A 12,262-nucleotide genomic window follows, 5' to 3' on the forward strand; every position below is an offset into this window, starting at 1 on the left:
CCTCTTCTTCTCCTCCTCACGTCCTCTCCTCCTCCTCATGTCCTCTTCTCCTCCTCCTCACGTCCTCTCCTCCTCCTCACGTCCTCTTCTCCTCCTCACGTCCTCTTCTCCTCCTCACGTCTTCTCCTCCTCCTCACGTCCTCTTCTCCTCCTCACGTCCTCTTCTCCTCCTCCTCACGTCCTCTTCTCCTCCTCACGTCCTCTTCTTCTCCTCCTCACGTCCTCTCCTCCTCCTCATGTCCTCTTCTTCTCCTCCTCACGTCCTCTTCTTCTCCTCCTCACGTCCTCTCCTCCTCCTCACGTCCTCTTCTTCTCCTCCTCACGTCCTCTTCTCCTCCTCACGTCCTCTCCTCCTCCTCACGTCCTCTTCTTCTCCTCCTCACGTCCTCTTCTCCTCCTCCTCACGTCCTCTTGTCCCCTCCTCACGTCCTCTTCTTCTCCTCCTCACGTCTTCTCCTCCTCCTCACGTCTTCTCCTCCTCCTCACGTCCTCTTCTCCTCCTCACGTCCTCTTCTCCTCCTCACGTCCTCTTCTCCTCCTCACGTCCTCTTCTCCTCCTCACGTCCTCTTCTCCTCCTCACGTCCTCTCCTCCTCCTCACGTCCTCTTCTCCTCCTCACGTCCTCTTCTCCTCCTCACGTCCTCTTCTCCTCCTCCTCACGTCCTCTTCTCCTCCTCACGTCCTCTTCTCCTCCTCCTCACGTCCTCTTCTCCTCCTCACGTCCTCTTCTTCTCCTCCTCACGTCCTCTCCTCCTCCTCATGTCCTCTTCTTCTCCTCCTCACGTCCTCTCCTCCTCCTCATGTCCTCTTCTCCTCCTCCTCACGTCCTCTCCTCCTCCTCACGTCCTCTTCTCCTCCTCCTCACGTCCTCTTCTCCTCCTCCTCACGTCCTCTTCTCCTCCTCATGTCCTCTTCTCCTCCTCCTCACGTCCTCTCCTCCTCCTCACGTCCTCTTCTCCTCCTCACGTCCTCTTCTCCTCCTCACGTCTTCTCCTCCTCCTCACGTCCTCTTCTTCTCCTCCTCACGTCCTCTCCTCCTCCTCATGTCCTCTTCTTCTCCTCCTCACGTCCTCTTCTTCTCCTCCTCACGTCCTCTCCTCCTCCTCACGTCCTCTTCTTCTCCTCCTCACGTCCTCTTCTCCTCCTCACGTCCTCTCCTCCTCCTCACGTCCTCTCCTCCTCCTCACGTCCTCTTCTTCTCCTCCTCACGTCCTCTTCTCCTCCTCCTCACGTCCTCTTCTCCTCCTCCTCACGTCTTCTCCTCCTCCTCACGTCCTCTTCTCCTCCTCACGTCCTCTTCTCCTCCTCACGTCCTCTCCTCCTCCTCACGTCCTCTTCTTCTCCTCCTCACGTCCTCTTCTCCTCCTCCTCACGTCCTCTTGTCCCCCTCCTCACGTCCTCTTCTTCTCCTCCTCACGTCTTCTCCTCCTCCTCACGTCTTCTCCTCCTCCTCACGTCCTCTTCTCCTCCTCACGTCCTCTTCTCCTCCTCACGTCCTCTTCTCCTCCTCACGTCCTCTTCTCCTCCTCACGTCCTCTTCTCCTCCTCACGTCCTCTCCTCCTCCTCACGTCCTCTTCTCCTCCTCACGTCCTCTTCTCCTCCTCACGTCCTCTTCTCCTCCTCCTCACGTCCTCTTCTCCTCCTCACGTCCTCTTCTCCTCCTCCTCACGTCCTCTTCTCCTCCTCACGTCCTCTTCTTCTCCTCCTCACGTCCTCTCCTCCTCCTCATGTCCTCTTCTTCTCCTCCTCACGTCCTCTCCTCCTCCTCATGTCCTCTTCTCCTCCTCCTCACGTCCTCTCCTCCTCCTCACGTCCTCTTCTCCTCCTCACGTCCTCTTCTCCTCCTCACGTCTTCTCCTCCTCCTCACGTCCTCTTCTTCTCCTCCTCACGTCCTCTCCTCCTCCTCATGTCCTCTTCTTCTCCTCCTCACGTCCTCTTCTTCTCCTCCTCACGTCCTCTCCTCCTCCTCACGTCCTCTTCTTCTCCTCCTCACGTCCTCTTCTCCTCCTCACGTCCTCTCCTCCTCCTCACGTCCTCTCCTCCTCCTCACGTCCTCTTCTTCTCCTCCTCACGTCCTCTTCTCCTCCTCCTCACGTCCTCTTCTCCTCCTCCTCACGTCTTCTCCTCCTCCTCACGTCCTCTTCTTCTCCTCCTCACGTCTTCTCCTCCTCCTCACGTCCTCTTCTTCTCCTCCTCACGTCTTCTCCTCCTCCTCACGTCTTCTCCTCCTCCTCACGTCCTCTTCTCCTCCTCACGTCCTCTCCTCCTCCTCACGTCCTCTTCTTCTCCTCCTCACGTCCTCTTCTCCTCCTCACGTCCTCTTCTCCTCCTCACGTCCTCTTCTCCTCCTCACGTCCTCTTCTCCTCCTCCTCACGTCCTCTCTCTCCTCCTCACGTCCTCTTCTCCTCCTCCTCACGTCCTCTTCTCCTCCTCACGTCCTCTTCTTCTCCTCCTCACGTCCTCTCCTCCTCCTCATGTCCTCTTCTTCTCCTCCTCACGTCCTCTCCTCCTCCTCATGTCCTCTTCTCCTCCTCCTCACGTCCTCTCCTCCTCCTCACGTCCTCTTCTCCTCCTCACGTCCTCTTCTCCTCCTCACGTCTTCTCCTCCTCCTCACGTCCTCTTCTTCTCCTCCTCACGTCCTCTCCTCCTCCTCATGTCCTCTTCTTCTCCTCCTCACGTCCTCTTCTTCTCCTCCTCACGTCCTCTCCTCCTCCTCACGTCCTCTTCTTCTCCTCCTCACGTCCTCTTCTCCTCCTCACGTCCTCTCCTCCTCCTCACGTCCTCTCCTCCTCCTCACGTCCTCTTCTTCTCCTCCTCACGTCCTCTTCTCCTCCTCCTCACGTCCTCTTCTCCTCCTCCTCACGTCTTCTCCTCCTCCTCACGTCCTCTTCTCCTCCTCCTCACGTCCTTCTCCTCCTCCTCACGTCCTCTTCTTCTCCTCCTCACGTCTTCTCCTCCTCCTCACGTCTTCTCCTCCTCCTCACGTCCTCTTCTCCTCCTCACGTCCTCTTCTCCTCCTCACGTCCTCTTCTCCTCCTCCTCACGTCCTCTTCTCCTCCTCACGTCCTCTTCTCCTCCTCACGTCCTCTCCTCCTCCTCACGTCCTCTTCTTCTCCTCCTCACGTCCTCTTCTCCTCCTCACGTCTTCTCCTCCTCCTCACGTCCTCTTCTCCTCCTCACGTCCTCTTCTCCTCCTCACGTCCTCTTCTCCTCCTCACGTCCTCTTCTCCTCCTCCTCACGTCCTCTTCTCCTCCTCACGTCCTCTCCTCCTCCTCACGTCCTCTCCTCCTCCTCACGTCCTCTTCTCCTCCTCCTCACGTCCTCTTCTCCTCCTCACGTCCTCTTCTTCTCCTCCTCACGTCCTCTTCTTCTCCTCCTCACGTCCTCTCCTCCTCCTCACGTCCTCTTCTCCTCCTCCTCACGTCCTCTTCTTCTCCTCCTCACGTCCTCTCCTCCTCCTCACGTCCTCTTCTCCTCCTCACGTCCTCTCCTCCTCCTCACGTCCTCTTCTCCTCCTCCTCACGTCCTCTTCTCCTCCTCACGTCCTCTTCTTCTCCTCCTCACGTCCTCTTCTTCTCCTCCTCACGTCCTCTCCTCCTCCTCACGTCCTCTTCTCCTCCTCACGTCCTCTCCTCCTCCTCACGTCCTCTTCTCCTCCTCCTCACGTCCTCTTCTCCTCCTCACGTCCTCTTCTTCTCCTCCTCACGTCCTCTTCTTCTCCTCCTCACGTCCTCTCCTCCTCCTCACGTCCTCTTCTCCTCCTCACGTCCTCTTCTCCTCTTCTTCTCCTTCTTCTCCTCCTCACGTCCTCTCCTCCTCCTCACATCCTCTCCTCCTCCTCACGTCCTCTTGTCCTCCCTGCAGATCGTGGCTGCCATTCTTGCCATAGCTGGCATCGTCATGATGACCTACGCCGATGGCTTCCACAGCCACTCGGTCATCGGCATCGCCCTGGTGGTGGGCTCGGCGTCCATGTCGGCCCTGTACAAGGTGCGTGCGTGGGGAGGGGCTGGCCCGGGGCCTGGGATGTGGGGAGAGGAGCAATGCCAAGGACGAGTGGGGCCCGGTAAACGCAAACAAGAAGAGGACCGTGAGTTCAAACCCCAGGACTGCCGAACACACAGACAAAACACAGGCCCAGAGGCAGCAGCGTTCGTTCCACAGGGCTGTGCCTGTGTCTGCCCCGGGCTTTCCTCGCCCCCCCGCCCCGCTCCTCCCAGAACAGGAACCTTCCAGTCTCCAGGAAGATTCGGGGCGATGAGGCCAGCTCTGAGCTTTAGCAGACAGAGGACCGGTGTTACCTGGCAGCGTTCTGTGGGAATGCACAGGAAAAGGCCTTTCCCCAGCTCTGTCAGCCCACATGGGATGGTGTGGGGAAAGTGACATCACTTCGTGTCCCTCTCCCCCCTCATCTCCTGCGCTTGGCACGTCGGGGACGGGCGTGTGGTGGAGGGCACGAGAGAATCACACTGCCATCACACCGAATCACACTGGATGCGGGCTGGGCCGGGCCCCGCGGGCCTCGCCTCACGCCCGCCGCCCTCCGCAGGTTCTGTTCAAGCTGCTGCTGGGCAGCGCCAAGTTTGGGGAAGCCGCCCTGTTTCTGTCCATCCTGGCTGTGTTCAACGTCGTCTTTGTCACCTGCATCCCCGTGGTCCTGTACGTCACCAAGGTGGAGCACTGGAGCTCCTTTGCCCACATTCCCTGGGGAAACCTTTGCGGATTTTCCATTCTCTTGTTGAGTAAGTGGGGCCCCGCCCGAGCCCGGGCAGAATGGGGGAGGACGGAGCTTGTTTGGAGCCCAAAGGAAAGGGTCCCTCAGTACTCAAGGGCCCCAGCCACTGCATTTGACCTGTCAAGGCACAGCTGGGCGGCAAGCAGGCAAGCTCAGGCCCAGAGAGGACATTGCCTCCTCCTGTCACCTTGTCATCACCGCTCCACAAAGGCCACCACTGGGTAGAAAAGCCACTAGCTGGGCCTCACGAAGGAATAGGCGCTCCCCCCTTTTCTATTGCTCCCGGTACATGAAGCATGCTGAGGACAGCACAACCTGAGAAAAGCACGGCCCCGGCCCCGTCCCCGCCCCAGCTCGTCCTCATGAGGAGGGGGAAGGGGGGGCAGGGGGGCCAGTCAGAATGTTTGCCCCTCATCCTATCCCCCAGGGAGCTGCCTGGCCAGGCACTGGGCCCCTTGCGAAGCTCGGCCTGTGCAACTCCTGTGTTCTGCATCCTTCGTTTCAGCATTCAATATTGTACTAAATTTCGGGATCGCTGTGACGTATCCAACACTGATGTCTCTCGGTATCATCCTCAGCGTGCCTGTGAACGCGGGTAAGCTGTGTCTGCATGCTGCTAGTTGCCAGTGCACACACACACACACGCCTAGACAGCCTTACAGGCACATACACACATACTCTCCCATGCAAGCGCTCACACACACTTTCATGTTCACACTCACACCCTTCCTGTTGCTCACGGTTCATGAAGCATGGTAACCCGCTGAGAGAAGGTCTCTTTGTGCTTCATTATTTGCAAGTAACTCCTGGGGAGACACTGGCTGGGCGTGTTGAGCCGAGCAGGTGTGGGTATCCCTGCCGCTCTGGCCCCGGGAGGTAGCCAGGCACCTTTGTTCTGCTCTGGGGCCCAGTTGCACACACGCGTGCATGAGCGTGCACGTGCGCGCGCACACACACACACCACACACACACAGTGGACAGCTCTTCCAAACTTTGCCCCCCTGCCCCTCACTTTTTCCTCCTGCCTGGCTGGCCCTGGCTTCCGCTCTGGATCTTCTTCCCAGACCCTCCTAGCCTCGAGCCCACCTCCCTGTCAAATTTGCTCTTCAAAACCAATAGGTATCTGTTTATATATTGCAAAACTGATTTTCAACCACTGAAGTAAAATAGGTCCTTATAGACAATGTGAGAAGGACCAAAAGATGTGTGTGTGTGTGTGTGTGTGTGTGTGTGTGCGTGCACACACACGCGTGCCAATCCTAGGCCTTGAACTCAGGGCCTAGACACTACCTCTCAGCTCTTATTTGCTTTGCTCAAGGTTGGTGCCCTACTATTTGAGCCATTGCTCCACTTCTAGCTTTTCAGTGGTTAACTGGAGATAAGAGTCTCAGGTCCTTCAGTGTCCGGGCTGGCTTTGAACCTTGATCCTCACCCTCCTGAGTAGCCAGGGTGACAGACGTGAGCCGCTGTGCCCAGTGCCCCTGCCCCCCAAATCATTAAAAAACCAGTATCATTTTCCTTCTGTTTCAGTGGCGGCAGCTAGAATTGAGCTTTGCCATATTCCCATCTGAGGACGTAAATGTCCCAGCATTCCTGATCCATTTTTCTCTCAGACACACACACACAGATGAGCATGTAAACTCAGGTTCTGGATTTTGGAGGCGATATGCAAAACAAAGGTCAAGGTGATTTGCTAGACGTAGCCCTAACCTTCCCGGCACCAAATCCTGGCAGAGGATCCTGGGGTCCTGGAGGACCTCAGGCCTCAGCCAAGCGGGGAGCTGGGCTTCCAGGTCTGCGTCCAGGCCTTGAGATCTGAGTTCCGCCCCCTCCCCCCCCCCCCCCCCCCCCCGCAGTGGTGGATCACTACAGCAGCGAGATCGTCTTCAACGGCGTCCGGGTCATCGCCATCCTCATCATCGGCCTGGGCTTCCTGCTGCTGCTTCTGCCGGAGGAGTGGGATGTGTGGCTCGTCAAGCTGCTCGCCCGCCTCAGAGTCAGGAAGAAGGAGGAGGCGGCGGAGGGCGCTGGGGACCCGAGCTCTGGTCCCCAGAGCAGGAGCAGAAGGGCCCGGCCATCCTTCCCGCGCTGAGGCCCCGCCTCGGGGCCCTGGGGAGCCCGTGGTAGGATGTGGAGGCCTGCCCCTGACAGAGGCCTGCCCGTGGTGAGGACGTGGAGGCCTGCCCCTGACAGAGGCCTGCCCGTGGTGAGGATGTGGAGGCCTGCCCCTGACAGAGGCCTGCCCGTGGTGAGGATGTGGAGGCCTGCCCCTGACAGAGGCCTGCCCGTGGGGTGAGGTGTACATACCTGTACAGTTTTGGTAACCTGCGGTACATTCTATGGTATTTATTGGCATGTCCAATTTGCTTGCACTTTTCCACATCAGACTTCCACTAAAGGGTTACGACTGAATGCGGAAGAACTTCTCAGCGCTTCTTGGATGAATGTAAAGTCAGTTCCGATGAGCCTGGAGTCCGTCGTTTTGGGTGACTGGCGAGCTTGGCGAGCCGGGCCCATGCCCTGGATCTTAGCAACTGAAAATGACATCGTACACTGTGATTATTTTTCAGCTGTAGTAGGTCATCTTTTGTTTTATACCAGAGCTGTACTCTTTAATTTTAAGGAATTTCAGTGAACCAAAAGATAACTGTCAGTCTGAATGGGTGAATGGGTCAATGCATGGATGAGTGGGTGGGTGGGTGTGTGGATGAATGAACGAATGAATGGATGGATATGTGGATAGATGGATGGATGGATGTGTGGGTGGGTGGGTGGGTGAGTGGGTGGATGGATGAGTGAATGGATGAGTGGATGGGTGGATGAATGGGTGGATGGGTGGATGAATGGGGGGGTGGATGGATGGATGATTCAACGGATGGATGGGTGGATGGATGAATGGATGGATGGATGGATGGATGGATGGATGGATGAGTGGATGGGTGGACTAATGGGTGGGTGAATGGGTGGATGGATGGATGGTTGGGTGGGTGGGTGGATGGATGGATTGATGGATGGATGGATGGATGGATGAGTGGATGAATGGGTGGATGAATGGGTGAATGGATGGATGGATGGATGGATGGATGAATGGGTAGATGGATGGATGGTTGGATGGATGGTTGGATGGATGGATGGATGGGTGGATGAATGGGTGAATGGATGGATGGATGGATGGATGGATGGATGGATGGATGAATGGGTAGATGGATGGATGGTTGGATGGATGGTTGGATGGATGGATGGATGGATGGATGGATGGATGGATGAATGGGTGGATGGATGGATGGATGGATGGACAGATGGTGGACAGCTGCATGGGTGGGATGGGAAACAATGAAGCAGGAAATAACTTCAGACCTGAAAACCATCAGAAGACAGGCCTGTGCCAGATCACAGAAAGCCAAGGAAAGTCCATCCCTGGCCGGCCTTCTCTCTTGTGTCTTCACAAGTTCATGCAGGAGAATTTACAGTGCCTTCTACAGAATTTTTGTCTTTACCTATGTGAAGCGAGGTGACATCATAAGTCACTGACGCTGTCTTATAATTTAGATGTAGAAATCTCTAGGAACAAAGACTACCTGTGTGTGCATTCAGAATCCACATAGCCAGTGACCTGCGTCTCTGGAATGTGACTGTGGTATGCCATGCTAGGTGGGTACCGGTAGACTGAGGGGTGAGGAGGGGACAGCTGGTGGCTTTTACTTCAAGACCAAGTCTGAAAAATTATTTACTGAATCCATAAACCTTTTTATGAAACTTTTATGCACATGGCTGTTTACTTACACAATTTAGGTCTGCCAGAAAATTCTATCTGTGATAGATCTGTAAAGAGGGATGGGGTTAGAGTTTACTATTTTTGAAGTTTACATTGTTACATATGAAACAGAAACATTATTTTGCAATGTTGTCATAAGCCAATGGTGCACTCAGTTGCCATGGAGTCTTTTGTGGGGGGGGAGGGAGAGAAGGGGCATTCAGGACCTGAACTTTTATTATTCTCAGTTTCCATTACCTGTTTGGCCAAATCGATTAATAAAATATTGAAAAAGAAGGGTGCGGTCTGGGTGGCTGTGATGTGGCTTCCCGCCATGTGAGCCGAAGCTCCTCTCCCTGCCCCCGCCAGGGCAGAGGGGCACAGCCAGGGCAGGGGCAGGGTGGACTCTCTTCCTCCCTCGCAGGCTCAGCTCAGCTCAAAGTGGCAGTGCCAGGCCCTGAACCCCACAGCCCTCCAGGTCACCCTGCCAGCTGCCTTGGCACCCAAACCTGACTCGGCTTTACAGAGAACGTGTGACAAACCCGCCCCAGTCCGTGGGACACTGTGCCAGGCAGGGTGGCCAGGGGCTTCAGAGATCTGGCTCCCGGAAAGGGAAGTGAGCCGAGAAGGAAGGGCCTGCAGCCCCGCAGCGCCCCGCCTGCTCCTGGGGAGTTCGGCCCAGGCGCCCCTTGCTGCACAGGCTCTGGGTCTGGGGAGCCCAGGTGTTCCCAGAGGTGACAAGGAGGGTGGCCGCAGGGCCCCATCTGTCACCTCTGTTGGCCCCTCCCCCCATTCAAGCCAGCCCAGCAAATGTTCCCTGTGTGTGAAATGGAAAGGTTGGAAATCCTACCCTGGAGGCAAGAGGCGGCCTCCCCGCAGGCACAGGACTGGGAGCAAGCTGAAGAACCCCAGGCAAGCCTCCCGTCCATGGTCGTCACAGCGCTGCTGGGAAGAGCCACGGATGCGAGCAGATCAAGAGCACGATGGATGCATGGATAGATGCTAGAGAGACGGATGGATGGAAGGCTAGATGAAAGCTGAGTGGAGGACGGATGAATAGAAAGACGGCGGAGAAAAGTAACTACTTACAGGTAGTTTTTAAAAATAAATTTTTCAGGGCACTGGTAGCTCACTCCCGTCTTCTTAGCTACTCGGGAGGCTGAGATCTGGGGATTCTGGCTTGAAGCCAACCCTGGCTTTTTCTGCCTAGTTTATTGTAGATGAGAGTCTCACTGACTTTCCTGCCTGCGTTCCCTACGTGTGTGTGTGTGTGTGTGTGTGTGTGTGTGTGTGTGTGTGTTAGTGACGGGCATTGAACTCAGGGCCTGAGCACCATCAAACTGTTTTGCTCAAGGCTGTTGCTGTACCATTTCAGCCACAGCTCTACTTCCAGCGTTTTGGTGGTTAACTGGAGAGGGACTCTACTTCCTCAGGCTGGCTTTGAACTGTGGCCCTCGGGTCTCACACTTCTTCGTAGCTAGGATTACAGGTGGGAGCTGCCAGCACTTTTCTTTAAATCAGAGAGAAGGCAGCTGTTGCCCAGCTAGTGTCCTTGGCTTCCCTGGCTTGATGGTTTCTGTTGTGCTGTGCTGTGCTGTTCTGTGCTGTGGTGCCTGTATCCCCAGAGCTCTGCTGCTGGGGCTCCAGGAGGAAGGGCAGCGGGGCTGTGGGGTGGGGGCTCTGATCACACCCCACCGGAGCCCTGGAGGGGGGAAGCTGGCCCCAGAGCCCCACCTGGGACAGGCCACGGGCGCCGCCACCGCCGCCGCGCACCGAGGTAGCTAATGGAATCGAGGGCAGGCGTCTTTCAAAAGAGAGCGACCAGATCAATCCAGCAAGCAACAGTGCAAAGCAAAGAGTCAATGCGCAGGGCATTCCAGCTCCCCGAGAGGGACCACCGGTGTGAATTCTGAATTTTCAGCAAGCGGAAAAGTCAAAACTAAAAATAGAAATTCGTTTACATTTTATGGGAAGTCAGAGCTGTCCACCGTGTGGAGAATTTCACTCACATTAAGATTAATAATAGATGCTCGCCAGGAAGCCCTGCTGAGCGACAGCAGCCAAGCTGTTGGGTCAGCATGCCCTTCACTGACCTTGAAGTGGACCTTTGAATGTCAGCTGCCATCAAGGCCTCCCACACCTGTCGTTTCATTCTCCTGGCTAACTCGAGGGTGAAGAACGGAAGTGATTTCTTCAGCAGGAAGAGTTCCCGGGACACGCAGCTTTAGAGGCTGTCAGTTATGTCCAGTGTTGGGCTGAACAAGTCCTAGGGCAACTGTCATTCCACAAGGGTCGCCCTGTGGCGCAGCCTGGGCCAGGCCCCCGAGTGCTCTAGAGTCCTCAGGCCCGCCTTGGGTCTGCGTCTGCCTGCCCTGGGGAAGATGGGTTCTTCTGAGCGCCACCCACGACCCCAAGGAGTCCTGCTTGAGGCTCAGAATCTGGAATCTGGAAGGAGACATGCATTGAGAGTGTGCCATCATTAATGTATCTCCCTGGAGAGTTCTAAATAACTAGCCACGTGGCAAGAATAGGATGGAGGGTAGAGAGGCTTGTTCTCCTCCTAACCAGCCAGTCTTAGCCAGACGTCGCTCTAGACCCGGGGCGGGGTGGAAGGGCGTTTGGAGACCCTGCCCAGGTTTTCCTCCTGAATGAAAGCCGAGGGTCTGCTGAGTTCATCCTCTCTGCCCCTGTTCTTCCTTCCCCTGCGGGATAGAGGAAACACAATGTGGGCCTCTGAATGTAAGAGCGCAGGTGAGAAGGTGGGGGTCGTCCTGTCACAAGTGCTGAGACCCCACCCCTCCTTCCCCTGACCGCCGGGCTCCAGCCAGCTGTGAGCGTCTGTTTTCTTTCTGTCATATTCTTTTATACCATTACAGAAAAGGTATTTCTTTGAAAAAGAGCCATGTGTTTCCATGGAAACCTGCTCTGTTGCCTAGATGACTAAGGGCTCCTGATAGCAGTTAGATTAACATTTTAAGAAGATTCAGGTCTAGTCAAGAAAATAAATTATATCATATTTCTGGGCTAAGTTAAAGCCCTGCTTCGTTATTCTCCTGTGCTACATTAAAAACTTTTCATTTCTTACCTGAGAACATGCACGCAAAAATGAAGTCTCTAATCGATCTTGTGAATTTTCCAACTCTTTATATTAGCCAGATTGATCTTTAAGGGATTCCATTAGCTGAACACTTCGTGGAGGATCTAGCTGGTAGGGGAATTCACGCCTCCTGTGGCTTTTCGGTGGATTTAAAGGACCCCACAGGAAATGTCAAGAGCTTTGCTTACCTAATCGGGCTGGTGAGAGGCTTAGGCTAACAAGAGTAAATCACACAGTAGGTCAGCGACTGTGTCTGCCATTATTGCTGGACCTGAGGAGTGGGTCCGGGGTGCCCGAGTGAGCTGGGCACAGCCTTAGACTGTGGTTGGCACAAATAGGAGGACCCCTGAGAGCCGAGTGGGCGCAGGTCCCGCCTCCAGGTGGGCTGTGCTGGCTTTCCAGCCGTGAGGGCCCTGTCCTTCCACTGGGCTCCGGTTTTCGAACACTGCAAGCCTGGGCGGAGGCAGAAGGCCAGGGTTATGATTGTCATGCGTCATCTTTGCCCTGGCACCTGCCACGCTTGCTAGGACCTGTGTCTAGACAGGGGACGGAGCAGCCTCACATTGTGTTCTGGCAGGAGAGGCTGCTGGGAGCCCCGAGGGGGTCTGCAAAGGCAGGCGCCGCGTGGCCGGCCTGTACCCTGGGCCTCAGGGGCCGCTGTGCTCTGTTTT

General features: G+C 55.9%; 1 protein-coding gene and 1 long non-coding RNA gene across 3 annotated transcripts in view; one reads left to right on the top strand and one right to left on the bottom strand.

The window, feature by feature from the left end:
- Slc35f3 (solute carrier family 35 member F3) overlaps positions 1-7,119 on the top strand; it is an 87,743-nt gene extending 80,624 nt beyond the window's left edge. For both annotated transcript variants that reach the window (XM_090318744.1, XM_090318745.1), the window contains 4 exons: positions 3,870-3,995; positions 4,555-4,747; positions 5,246-5,335; positions 6,597-7,119. In XM_090318744.1, coding sequence (XP_090174870.1) covers positions 3,870-3,995; positions 4,555-4,747; positions 5,246-5,335; positions 6,597-6,832 — 645 coding nt within the window. In that variant the 3' untranslated portion in view covers positions 6,833-7,119. The remainder of the gene's footprint in view (positions 1-3,869; positions 3,996-4,554; positions 4,748-5,245; positions 5,336-6,596) is intronic.
- Positions 6,615-10,799, bottom strand: LOC150045816 (uncharacterized). Its single transcript, XR_016532685.1, has 3 exons — positions 10,588-10,799; positions 7,048-7,274; positions 6,615-6,685 (listed from the first exon to the last, which is right to left on the bottom strand). It is a non-coding gene; the product is annotated as an uncharacterized LOC150045816 (long non-coding RNA).
- Positions 10,800-12,262: the final 1,463 nt, after the last annotated feature.

Source organism: Megascapheus bottae, chromosome 26, assembly GCF_031878675.1.
Source record: "Megascapheus bottae isolate mThoBot1 chromosome 26, mThoBot2.hap1, whole genome shotgun sequence".
NCBI lineage: Eukaryota > Metazoa > Chordata > Mammalia > Rodentia > Geomyidae > Megascapheus > Megascapheus bottae.